This window comes from Centroberyx affinis, unplaced genomic scaffold (assembly GCF_046629955.1).
Source record: "Centroberyx affinis isolate AG114_WGS23_722 - 3 ecotype Tasmania unplaced genomic scaffold, CSIRO-AGI_Caff_v1 ptg002696l_1, whole genome shotgun sequence".
Taxonomy (NCBI): Eukaryota; Metazoa; Chordata; class Actinopteri; order Beryciformes; family Berycidae; genus Centroberyx; species Centroberyx affinis.
Window position 1 is genome coordinate 213,042 of NW_027280874.1, and position 13,800 is coordinate 226,841.

At 38.2% G+C, this 13,800-nt stretch overlaps 1 protein-coding gene across 1 annotated transcript in view; it reads left to right on the plus strand.

Moving 5' to 3' along the window:
• Positions 1-761: 761 nt before the first annotated feature.
• Positions 762-13,800, plus strand: part of LOC139657510 (DNA-binding protein SATB2-like) — a 40,317-nt gene continuing 27,278 nt past the window's right edge. The window contains exons 1-2 of the mRNA XM_071535386.1: positions 762-954; positions 6,272-6,457. Of these exons, the coding sequence (XP_071391487.1) occupies positions 762-954; positions 6,272-6,457 (379 nt within the window). The remainder of the gene's footprint in view (positions 955-6,271; positions 6,458-13,800) is intronic.

Here is a 13,800-nt window from a genome sequence, read left to right on the forward strand (position 1 = left end):
TTTACCGGTATCCACCGTTGTTTTTTCCTTTGTTTTTTTCCCGGGCCTGTATTTGGGGCCGGCCTTTATTTGTTCGTGTCGACCACGGCCCCGGCCATTATCGGAGACCCGGCTTTTAATTGACTACCGGCTACTATTAGAGGAAATACAATCGTTAGTCTTGACCTAACCTCAAAGTCCTTACACCTAACTCTAAATAAAAACTGAAAAATACAATCTGTTTTCAACGATATAGAAGGTACAATTTTTTTTACTTTGCAGCTTAGCCAGGCAGTGAAAACCTTTCCTCATGTTCTTGACCGATATCAATATCTGACCAATAGCAATATTTTTGGATTGAAGCTGACGGTAGTCAATGCTGTACCAATGTATCGATATTCAGCACCTATAAATTTGGCTGTATTCATCCCAAAAATTACAAATATTAAGTGTTTCCCACAGAATTGTATTCTTGGCAAGGTAGAAAAGCCTCTGAAACTATAGTTTTGATAATAATAAGCAATATTCATGTCTACTTGGACGTGGAATCCGATCAAACTGTTGCATTAGAATGAGTTCAGGTTAAGGGCTTCCATGATGGACAACCCGACAGTATTGAGCAATCTAACTGTATCATATCCATCATACCAGAGGTGGACCACCCTGACTGGACCAGATCTGATTTTCAATAAAAGGCCGATATCAGTCTAACCTAAGTTCTTTTATGTCTCCTCCCAGCTCCAAACACTGTGCTGGGTGCTCTCACCGGAGTTTGCAGGGGGATGGAGCAGCGAGGAGGAGGAACAGATAGCTCCGGCCTTCGGGACAGCACCAGCCCGGAGGAGAGAGGGGAGAGAGGTGAGAGCCCGGTGCCCAGCGGCCCCCCGCCGGGCAAGACGGGCCGCCTGGAGGTCAACGGCAGCCCGACGGGGCCACGAATTCGACACAACGGCACACTGTTGAGACCGCTAGGAGGTGGGGCCATGAACACACACATACCACATGAGTACAGACACACTAGGGTTCAATTGAAATAAACAAAAATTCAAAAAAATTACAAGTAGGGCTGGGCGATAATTCAATATTATCGTTTACCGTCTTTCAGTGGAATCATATTGTGATGATATGAAGATATTTTGATATCGTTGTCTGAATTGATGATGACAAGCAAATTTTACTTAAAAACTCTCATAAAATGAGTTATGGTAGGAATATTATTTGAATATTTCTGTTTTGTTTGACATCACACTCATTACCATTCAGTTCAATGAGATGAACATTAATTTGATTATTTAACGTGATTTTGCATACATGAACCATATCGTGATATATATTGATATCGAGAAAAATCCTTATGATTACAAGTATTGGTAACATGTTATTGCTGGGTCTGCTATTTCCTAATAAGTTCCTTGAAAGGAGTGGATATGTTTCCCGGAAAGAACCATGACATTATGTACTAATTGGGAAAATGGAGGAAGAATTCAATTGTACCTGGCAATTTCTTTAGGAGTTTCCAAGAAAGAACCATGAAATAACGTAATAGTTATGTAGATAATAGAAGAGCTCAGTTTGGTAGAGTTGATAAGAAACTCACCTGTCGAACATTTCTATATATTTATTGTAGAATTGATCAAAATCACACTTGTCTATGGGAAGCCCATAACCTGAATTGATTCTAGTGCAACATTTTGATTATGATTATTATTACCATTATTATTATTCTCCTGGGTTACAGTGGAAAGTTTTAGTGTCCCATAAATGTTGTTTCAGAGGCTTTTCCACACTGACAAGAATACAATTAGATAGATAGATAGATAGATAGATAGATAGATAGATAGATAGATAGATAGATAGATAGATAGAGTACTTTATTTATCCCCAAAGGGAAATTACAGTGTTGCAGCAGCAATTCACAGAAATGATGAAAAACACACACAATGAGGTAGGTAAAAAGTCAGAACACGGAATTACAAAATATATATATATATACACAAAAACTACACTACAACTACTATATACTATACAACTACTATACTACACTACAACTACTATAAACTATACAACTACAACTACTATATACTATACAACTACTATACTACACTACACTACAACTACTATACTAGATCATAATAAACAGAATATTCTATATACAAATTATATATATACAAATATTCTTTATACAATTCTGGGGGAAACACTGAATACTTGGGTAGCGCTTTATTTTCCAGGCCCGCAATTTTCCTAGAAAGTAGTCGATATGTCACTCTTCATTTCTTTGAATGTTTCCTATCGTTCATCAGAGTGAACAATGTACCAGGGACACATCAATTATTTTGGTGATGTTCGCATCACTTAACAGCAAAGTGGACAAACAGGACAAAGGAAATCGGTGTGTTCCTTTAACATTGCGAGAAAAGAGAGTGGAGGAGAGAGTGGAGCTCGCCTTTTGTAGCTGAAGCTCATTGGCTGGTGTTGATGAGGGCTCTTTCTCTGAACTGAGGAAAATCAGTGTGACTCTTAAAAACCACAGCTTGGCGGTGGGGAGGGGTAAGGGGGGGGGGGGGGGACCACACACACACACACACACTCACACAGACACATTCTGCATCGATACTACAGGATACACGCTGGCACGCATATTCTACAAATACATATCGCAGAAAACACACTCGCCCGCCATTCTCTCACGCAGTTGACAACGCGGTCACACAAACATTTGTAACAGCGCATACATACACACGCCCACGCAAACAGACATCATGCTGGTTTGCCTCCCTCCGCCCTGCCATTCAGGGGTTGAGTTATTGGCCGATAGCGTGCGTGACGCTGGTTTTGGGTTTTGGCTGAGGCAGATCTGTCACTGCTTCGTCAGGAGGAGGATTGATGGCTCGTGAATTAGCAGTTCCGTCGGGAGAGCGCAGTGTGCAAATGGATGTGAATGGTTCCAGGCTCGGAGTGGCTCTGAGCTCTCAGTGCTTGACGAATAACCTGGGGCCGGATTCACCAATGTGTTCTTAAGATATAGATGACAGAAGAGGATATTTTAGGAAGTTCTTAAGAAGGCTCTTAAGTGCAATTCCTCAATATTTTCTTAGTAACAGTCTCATTTCTTACGTATTTCTTTAATTTTCCTACTTAAGAACTTCTCAGAATAGGGCCTGAATGAATTCTGGTTAATAAACTTTAGGCTTACTGCCATTGAGGCTAGGAGACAAGGCTAGGAGGCAACCCAAAGTGCTTCCATCTACAAAACAATTGGGGAAAAACCTATTTAGAGCAACTAGAGCAAAGATTTAAATTGGTTGCTGTTGGTAACTGTAAAATTTGCAGCTTATTTTCAACAGACATGAGACAGAGGCCTACCTGGCCCTACACCAAATAAAGCTTTACAATAAATGTTCATCTTAATGTTAGGTGTAGGGGAACCTATGAAGACTTTGAACTATAACCTACTTGTCTAAAATGTGTTTAAATATATGATATTAGAGCCTTTTCACTGTAGGAGTTTTAAGACAGGTGAAGGGCCGTCTTAAAGTTAAGAAAAAAATCAAGAACAAATTTGAGAACTTTCATTTCAAGAATACCATTTACTTGTAAGTTTTTGCTTAGGAAGTAACATAAGAAGAAAGTTAAGAAAATATATAAGAACTGTTTTTGAGCATAGCATTTTTTCCTATTTTTTTTCTTAAGACTAACGTTACGAAAAAAAATGGCACTTTTTTTCTTAAGAGGGTTTTGTGAATCCGGCCCCTGGTCCATAGGAATCAGCCTCACTGCTGAATTTCCCCAAGGGGATTAATAAAGTGCTATCTTATCTTATCTTATCTTATCTTATGGCATCTGCTCCTAAACTATATAAGTATTATACTCAGTAATATTTGAAGAGCGGTTTCTGGAGAGAAGGCTTATTCCTTGTGGCTTTTGATGTGTTGCAAATAGGCTTAGGCGATATCCCAAATATACGATATTATCGCTCAATTTGCTCATTCCTGCTATTTCTAGAAAAACGGGCTGATTGTGGAAAAGGGAACCCACTTGAATTAAAAAGACAAATTTTTCACTTCAAGTATGATTATTTTTGTTTATTTTTTACCGTCCTATCACTAGTAGATTATAGGTTTATATGTTTAAAAGCTTGTACAATTGTGATCTAGGCAACTCGATATCGTGGGAAACATTGCGATATTCAGTAATAACGAATATCGGCCCAAACCTAGATGCAAATGGAAATACACTTGTATAATCTTCCCTTTCCGCTGTAGTATGATGACTGATGTGAAATAGCAAGGCAAATGTCAAACCTATCTTTTTCTTAACCTTTATTTATTATAGGTAATGTTGACTGAGCATGCATAGTCTTTAACCAGCAACACCCTGCTAGACTGAGCTGCTCCACTAGACCTCTAGACCAGTGGTTCTCAACGTGGGGTCCGGGGACCACCAGGGGTCCTTGAGGGGGTTCCAGTTGGTCCCCGGCAAATCGATGAATTGTTAAACTTCACCCATTATTTCATTTACAAGAAGTGAACACAATCAGAGAATGTAGAAGAATGACTGTTTTGATCATAGTTTCACTGTTATCTCTCTACCTACAGATAGTCATGGAATTCTGGACAAAATCATATCTGACAATAAAAATATTCTCAGATTTGGACCAGAGAGAAAACTCTCTCATCAAATGGGGTTCCGTGGCTCTAATGTGGTAGGGGTCCTTGATGTGAAAAAGGTTGAGAAGCACTGCTCTAGACTACCACCGTAGCCAAAGAATTCAGACAATCAGAACCAGAAAGTGATAATTTACTTTGATTTGAAACACACTGTGAGATAGACTTAGTTTCTCCAGGGTATGTACGGTAATTGTAGTCATTATGAGCTATTTGTTCATTTTAATCCTGTCCGGAGTGACCGTGTTGGTGATTTTCCCCCTCGACCCCAGTATTAATTTGCACTGTTGTACAGATGTCCTGATAGATGGTTTGATCATTTTAGTCCGCTCTGGGTTTCAATTCATTTACAGATGATGTGGATGCTATAACATTACTTCCTTCCTTTTTGTCTGTGAAATATAATAATATGAAATAACCTACACCTAAACCATACACTCTTTACTAGAAGCTGATAGAGAGATAGATCCTGCAAGCTTCCATGATGAGTCACTGTAAGGACAGCCATCTGTAGGCTAACCAGGATTTTTTTTCTTGCCCTTTTTGGATGCCATGTTGAACTTTTGACTACTTTTTGTACTGGAGGCAATTTGCAGGGTTTGCATCCAGGAATGTCTGACCAAACAAGGCGCCTCTGTCTGCAATTTGGCTAAAAACTGTCCAAAATGATGTGTCAAATAACAGGGGAGCTTGGCTAATATTTTATTACCCTTGTTACCCTGCAATTCTAATCCCATCCCAATGGGGCTTACAGTAACTCCCTTCTCCTAAATAACTAACTGTGTCTTCTCTCTGTCTGTCTGCCAGGGGCCGGATTCACCAATGTGTTCTTAAGATAGATCTTAAGAAATGACATAAGAGGAAATTTTAGGAAGTTCTTCAGAAGGCTCTTAAGTGCAATTCCTCAATATTTTCTTAGTAACAGTCTCATTTCTTACTGATTTCTTTAATTTTCCTACTTAAGAACTTCTCAAAATAGGGCCTGAATTAATTCTGGTTAATAAACTTTAGGCTTACTGCCATTGAGGCTAGGAGACAAGGCTAGGAGGCTAGGAGACAAGGCTAGGAGGCTAGGAGACGAGGCTAGGAAGCTAACCAAAGTGCTTCCATCTACAAAACAATTGGGGAAAAACCTATTTAGAGCAACTAGAGCAAAGATTTAAACATTGGTTGCTGTTGGTAACTGTAAAATTTGCAGCTTATTTTCAACAGACATGAGACAGAGGCCTACCTGGCCCTACACCAAATAAAGCTTTACAATAAATGTTCATCTTAATGTTAGGTGTAGGGGAACCTATGAAGACTTTGAACTATAACCTACTTGTCTAAAATGTGTTTAAATATATGATATTAGAGGCTTACCTTTTCACTGTAGGAGTTTTAAGACAGGTGAAGGGCCGTCTGAAAGTTAAGAACAAAATCAAGAACAAATTTGAGAACTTTCATTTCAAGAATACCATTTACTTGTAAGTGTTTTCTTTGGAAGAAAGTTAAGAAATTATATAAGAACTGTTTTTGAGAATAGCATTTTTTCCTATGTTTTTTTTCTTAAGACTAAAGTTAAGAAAAAAATGGCACTTGAGAAGATTTTTTTTCTTAAGAAGGTTTTGTGAATCCGGCCCCAGGTCTGATGATCCCGGTCTACTGTGTGGTGGAGCACGCGGACGTGGGCGTGGCCTCTGACGGCGAGGGGCGTGGCGACCGTCACGCTGAGTTTGTGTTGGTTCGGAAGGACGTCCTCTTCACACAGCTGGTGGAGACGGCGCTGGTCGCCCTGGGATACTCCCATAACTCAGCAGTACAAGCACGAGGCAAGTAGTGTGTGTGTGTGTGTGTCCATGCATGTGTTTGCATGGAATGTGAATGGTTCTCACCTAAAGCTGGACTTTTGATGAAATTCTATTCTGCTTTGGCATGACAGACCAATTTAGTATTAATTGGTTAACAGTAACCAATTGAGGTGATATTATACACTTCAACAGATGACTTATAATGAAGCAAAAATCAATAAATATCAGTCATCTGTGTTTATTAGAAATAAACATTCAATAACAATTTAATTCATTCAATAATTCAACAGTTTAAGTCAGTGATTCTCAACCTTTTTCATATCAAGGACTCCTAATTTAGTCCACATTAGGGCCACGAACCCCCATTTGATGAGATTTTGTCTCTCTGACCCAAATCTGAGAATATTTTTATTGTTAGATATGATTTTGAATTTTGAATTCCATCACTATCTGTATTGTAGGTAGAGAGATAACTGAAACTATGGCGAAAATAGTCTTTTCTTCTACATATTCTAATTGTAACTTATTGTAAATTAAGTAGCCTAATGGTGAAATTTAACACTTCCTCAATTTGCTATGGACCCCCTGGAACCTACTGAAGGACCCCTGGTGGTCCCCGGACCGCACATTGAGAACCACTGCTTTAAGTCAATTAACCAATTAACTCAGTAGAGCGCAAACCTCTGCCAACGCTGAACAATTTCTCCAACTTGCAAAGCTGAAGCCTCTGTAATGGTTTATGTTTGTTTATCGTTTGTCTTCCGTCCGATTGTTTGATTTTCTGACAAAATGGCATGTGAACGCAATGCAGCTGACGTGGAAGCCCCAGATCCTGGACTTTTCCACCAGTACAGGACTGCGGCATAATAGTAGTTATGGCAAAAAAACAAAAACAAAAAAAAAACGATAACGAATCCCAGATCGGAATGTCACCAAAATCTTATCAAATAAACATTCGTCCAAGAGCTGTCTGTCCACCAGATTTCAGCCAAATCTGTTTGTTACTTTTTGAGATATCTCGCTAAGAAACAGACAGACGATTGAAAACATAACCTCCTAACTTCACTGGCGGAGGTAATTATAATGTCCTCCCTGTAATATATACTGTATGTGGGATGAAAATGAGTCCATATAGAGATGTGTGTTTATATATAGACAGACAGACAGACAGACAGACAGACAGACAGACAGATAGATAGATAGATAGATAGATAGATAGATAGATAGATAGATAGATAGGTACTTTATTCATCCCCGAAAGGAAAATAGAGCATTACAGCAACTAATAACAAGACAGTGCAAAATAAAAATTGAGTAACAGAAAAAACAGTAAAAACACAGTACAGTACAATACAATAGGGACACAGTCAAGTTAAATACAAGTAACACAGAACATAAAAACAGTGCAGAAGATAACAGTCAATAAAATAATAACGGATATTTCTGTAATAGAAATAGAAACAAACCGTTCTAAATAAGAACAAAAAGTACCAAGTAATATACAGTACATACACACCCGCTCCCATCATATATGCATAATGTGTGTATATGTGTATAGTATATGTGTATTTTTGAATGGGAAATTCATGATATTCTTTTGCAAAGGGAGAAACTTCTAATCTAAAATATTACAACCACAAAGTGAAGTGAATTACACAGTTAATGACTGAGCTGCAGCAATCAATGGTCATCAGTCCTGGGATAATGCTGCCTTCACTGTCTCCTTGTAAGCTTCTACTTCTGGTCTGAAGTTGTAAATATTGACTTGTCCCTGCATTGCAATGCATTTGGTAGGAAATAACAAAATTGAATTTGCAATAAAAGTAGTTTTAGTGGTACAGATCTACTTTGTAGTTTTAGTAAACAAAATCTGAAACATCCTACAATACTAATTATTCACATAGGATGCCAAACAATAATATACAATAATAAAACATCAGTCGTTGGCTTTCATGATCTCTATCCCCTAAACCAGTGATTCTCAACCTTTTCCATATCGAGGACCCCTAATTTAGTCCACATTAGAACCACGGACCCCCATTTGATCAGATTTTGTCTCTTGGACCCAAATCTGAGAATATTTTTATTGTCAGATATGATTTTGTCCAGAATTCCATGACTATCTGTAGAGAGATAACAGTGAAACTATGATCAAAACAGTCATTCTTCTACATTCTCTAATTGTGTTAACTTCTTGTAAATGAAATAATGGTGAAGTTTAACAATTCATCAATTTGCTGGGGACCCCCTGGAACCCCCTCAAGGACCCCTGTTGGTCCCCGGACCCCACGTTGAGAACCACTGCCTTAAACATCCCATCTTGGTAACTCAGGTATCAGAGAAAACCCAGATTTTCCCATTATTATACTGTATGCTATCATTATGTTCCCCAGTCTTATTTAACACTTTTTTGGGTCATTCATGAGTGCTCAACTCGTAATTATCCTATTTCCAACAGCACTTGAATGCAGCATAAATAGTATTGGCAAACCTACTTGGTGGCCAGATGGGTGGGGTTTGCCACATGAGTACAAAGAATGCCAAAAAAGTTTAGACAATCACAGGAAAGTATTTGAAAGTCAAAGTAGTACGCGTACCAATTTTCCTGATACGCGAAACCCCACCCACCTGGCGCTCCATGTAGGATAAACCAAACTAATGATTAGTCAGTTATTTTCGATGCAGGCCTGAGACACACAGATACGGAGCGAGAGAGAGAGCAAAAAAAAAAGGAGTGCAGACAGCATCCAGTCGGCCCTGAGACAACAACAGTCACACACACACACACACACACACACACACACTCACACTCACACAAAGGAAGGCAGCTCCTTTCACATTCCTGCTGTGTCCCGTAAACACAGGGCGCTCCGACCGAGCCGACCGACGCCCTGCGACCCCCCCTCGCCTCTCCCAAATGGATAGGTTTTTGTCCTGCGAAATAAGCCTTTTCTTCTCAAATAAATAATTTCTGGCTGCAGTCATGCATTTTTTCCCCCAGTGTGGTCACGACCAAAATTACACAGAGCCTCTTCTATTTTCTTCCTCCGATTGAATTGTGTCTTGCATAACTTTGGCCGGAGCAGTATTTTTAAACTCGGCCTGGCGCGGGGGGTTTTTTCTTTAATTAAGTTGCAGCAGTATACCTTATCAAAAAGAGGCTATTGCTTATTTAGAGTCTATGTTTTGCGCTCTGGATTTAACATGGATTAGGGGAATTGCTGGGCAACACAAAATAAACTACATTTAACTTGAGTCCATGTTTTGGTATGTATTCATTTGATATTTGAAATCATCTGGCAAAATAACTCCTTATTTTATGGCCTGTGAAAAGGTGCTGGATCCCCAAGAACAACCCAAAAACGTATTTTAAGAAGCTTCCCGCACTTAGGACGGTCCATCTCATCCAGATTGATTTATTTTTACCATAACTAGACGGTTCAGTCCGCTGCTTTATTTAAAGCCTATGGAAAGCTAATCCTGTGACTGCCTTGTAAATCTGTAATTTTGTGGTGTTATGTGCTTACAGAAAGTATGTGAAAAGCAGGGGAATTCAATTACATTCCAGTTTTGAACTATCAGTCTGTGCATTTTTCTCTTTTCCCGACACTGGCTCTAAATTAGGTGGAGATATACACGTAGACAGCTAACAGCAATCTCTTACGAGTAATAGGAGAAAGGGTAACACTTTACAATAAGGGTACATTCATTATAATTATAATAATGAATTAATTATTAATTAACAGTTAACTAATGTGTCTGGTAATCATTTACTAATGGTGTTCATGTTAACTAAGGTATTAATTTATACATTATTTAATTGTCATCTTTATAAACTATTAAATAATGTATAAATTAATACCTTAGTTAACATGAACACCATTAGTAAATTATTACCAGACACATTAGTTAACTGTTAATGCCTATTAAGCATTAACTCCTAATCAAATAATCTCACTCCTACTTTACTGGTCTGTTTGAGTCTGAGCAAATTCACAATGTGTTTCATAGCTAGCTAGCTATAGGCCCTCAATTCAAGGAGAGGCAGATAACATGGTAAGCAGAAAGATAATTTGACAATAAAGGGTTTTCAGGTGATGGAGGTCCACAGCTCTTGAGCAACAGAGGCTGAGAACAGCTGGTTGCGTTTCTGAACGTACAACTTGGCCGTCTCAAGAGAATTCAATAGACATGGTTCATTTCTGTACTTTTTGATCATTTCATCACTGCTACATCTCTTTGTGTTTAACCATCAGGGTATCCAATTCCGGACAGCAGCAAGTTTCTCATAAATTAACAATCCTCCATCTGTCTTTTTTAAAGTTTAATATCACTTTTACCTTAACTTGTAATGGATTTTCTTCCAGTCCCTGCAAATGGATGATAGCGCACCTATTTTTGAGATTCAAAATTCGTATCCAATTCCGGACACTTACTTTCGTCCGTGTCGGTGTATTCATATACTCGATATTAACCCTTTATTAACCCTTCCTGTACCTTCACAGTGTTACAGATACTTGTAAGAAGTACAGGCTAAGTACTCAAAGCTCTTATTTTTCCATTTATCAGCCAATACCGATTCTCTACATGAAGTAACTGTTGCCCAAAGTGGGATTTAAGGCTTCCCGCTTCTTGTTCGTGACTAAGTTCGTAACTTAATGTTTTATATGCTTAAATGTGCATAGATATATATGAAATTTGATACCTAGCTTCTGAAATGTGTATGAATTTACGTCACTTAGCTTTCGGTTGGGAACTCCGTATAAAAATGCCGGTAAACACCGGAAATTACCCGAGTGACCGAGTGGCCGGAATTGGATACAGTTCCGTTAGATAATTTCAGTTTGTTAGCTAGCTAACCATAATATTTGGTCCAGTGACCTAACCGTCGCTGTCTTGGAGTAAACAAATCAGATTTTAACTAAAAGCTAGCATTAGTAGTGACTAGTAGTTGCAAGTTAACATTGGTGGCTTTGCTAAATTAATAAAAATTTGGAAACAATCTACCTTCTCCGAGTGTTCACTTTTACTTACAACATTACTGAATTGGCCGACACAGACATCGCAACAATCTCATACAGGTATTTCTCTTGTTTTAGCACAGTTGTATTTAGACATTATTTGTCAATTCGCGATTACGATAGTTAGCTCAATTTCGTTAGCATTGGGCAAACTTCCAAACTTTAAATTCCAAACCTGTTACACAAAACTGCTTTGCTAGCTCAATTGCAACTAAAATATTTTTTTTTCACTACCAGAGAGTGTCGTTTCCCTGAGTAATAGACTAACTAGCCAAGTAATTGTTGAGCCATTTGAGCCAATTGTTGATAGCCAACCCTATCAGAACAGATATTTTATGGTGCTTTTGTGCTATGGGACAGTAAAAACCTTACTTACTGCACCTTAACCATTTTTGAGATTGGCGGATGCTTAGTATGATGCTCAACTGTGATTTTCAACATTTCAGAGGCTTTAACTTATGTCTAGCTACTCAAAAAGGCAGCAAGACTAAACACCAATCTGCATGGTCGGCAAATATGTGAATATGTTGAAATAAGTCAAACTGGATGAAGCGTGGGTTGGTTCTTCAAATGAGTTAATCTGATATTTCAAGATGTACCATTGCTCTGTCTACTCCTGGAATATGCGTCTGCAAACACAATGGATGTTTAGTTCTATGATTTAATTTGATTTGATTTATTTTGGTAAAGGCAGACGTTTACATGTTCAAATAGCCATGCACAGTCATATCCGTAACCAGATGATGACATGTGAAAGCATTAAAAAAATCCAATCTAGTCGTCCTTAAGGCATAGGCATCTGCAGGACACATGATAACTGCCAATTATGAGAAAAAATACAGTATGCTTTCCAACAGGGAAACAATGACCTAACAGTATTCATTCAGTACATCAACATCAAAAACGATGCTCTCATTTGTGGCCTGTTTCAGTCTTTTAATGCCGTTGTGCTGATTTTACATTTCTCTTCTGATTAATCAACTACCACAGTCCAAAAAGAGCAGCCTTTGTTCTTTTGCCCCCATCACCACTATTCTCATGCAACACACACACACACACACACACACACACACACACACACACACACACACTTTAGGCTGGCAGGCCAGGGCCAGGCAGGGTCTGTGTTTGATTTAGCAGATCCTAATGCGATTAGGCCTGTTTAGATTTGCACTTCCAACTACGGTCGTCGGAAGGCCAGGGGAATGCATCACTGTTCAGCCCAGGATGATGCACCAAGGCTGGGGGGGGGTTTGAGCTTCCAGGCATCAAAAAATAATGATAATATTTATATATATAGCTGTTGCAAAGTGCTTTACAAAGGAGTAAAAACCAAAAGAATTTGAATGAATTTGGCATCAAAAGCAATACAAACAAGGTCAGAAATGTATATAGAAATTATGGTAACACTTTACAATAAGGGTACACTAAGTTAAGGGTTAGTTAATGCTTAATAAGCATTAACTAATACTTAATTAACAGTTAATTAATGTGTCTGGTAATCATTTACTAATAGTGTTCATGTTAACTAAGGTATTCATTTATACATTATTTAATAGTCATCTTTATAAACTATTAAATAATGTATAAATTAATACCTTAGTTAACATGAACACCATTAGTAAATTACACATTAGTTAACTGTTAATTAATTATTAAGCATTAACTAACCCTTATTAAGCATTAACTAACCCTTAACTTAGTGACCCTTATTGTAAAGTGTTACTGAAATTATTTTCAACCTGGGCCTTATTTCCTAGTTTTTGATGTTATGACAATTGATTGTATTCAAAATTTTGTCACTTACTTCACTGTAGAGCTTGATGCACGCCACAGGTGCAGGGACCACTGTTCTCCCATACACACCCAGGGGGCCAAAGCAATCTTAAACAGTTGAAAAGTGATTAAAATACTTGTAAATATAGCACAAAAATGTTGAGACGAGTCGTCCATTGCTGCTACCTGCATCGATTTGTGAAATTTTGGGACATAGATATCTTTCTAATATCAGTTCAAAACAGTTTCTGTAGAAGTATTATTATTAATTTTTACTTTGCCATAATATCATATTGTGAAAATGTTACATGGCACTGTCTGTCAAATGCTTGCTAGGCTTGATAAGCTGTCAGTATACTAACAACAAAGTCAAATTTTCCCAAAATAGAAACACAGTCCAACATGTTGCTGCATACAAGCCATGGATATTCACACCAGCTAAATGCATAAAATGGTATTTTATTTTTGAGGTTTGAAGTGTGACCAAGTCAACTTTGCTCGAGTCCCAAGTCAGTCTCAAGTCTTGATGTCTCATGTCAATGTGTGTGTGTGTGTGTGTGTGTTCTC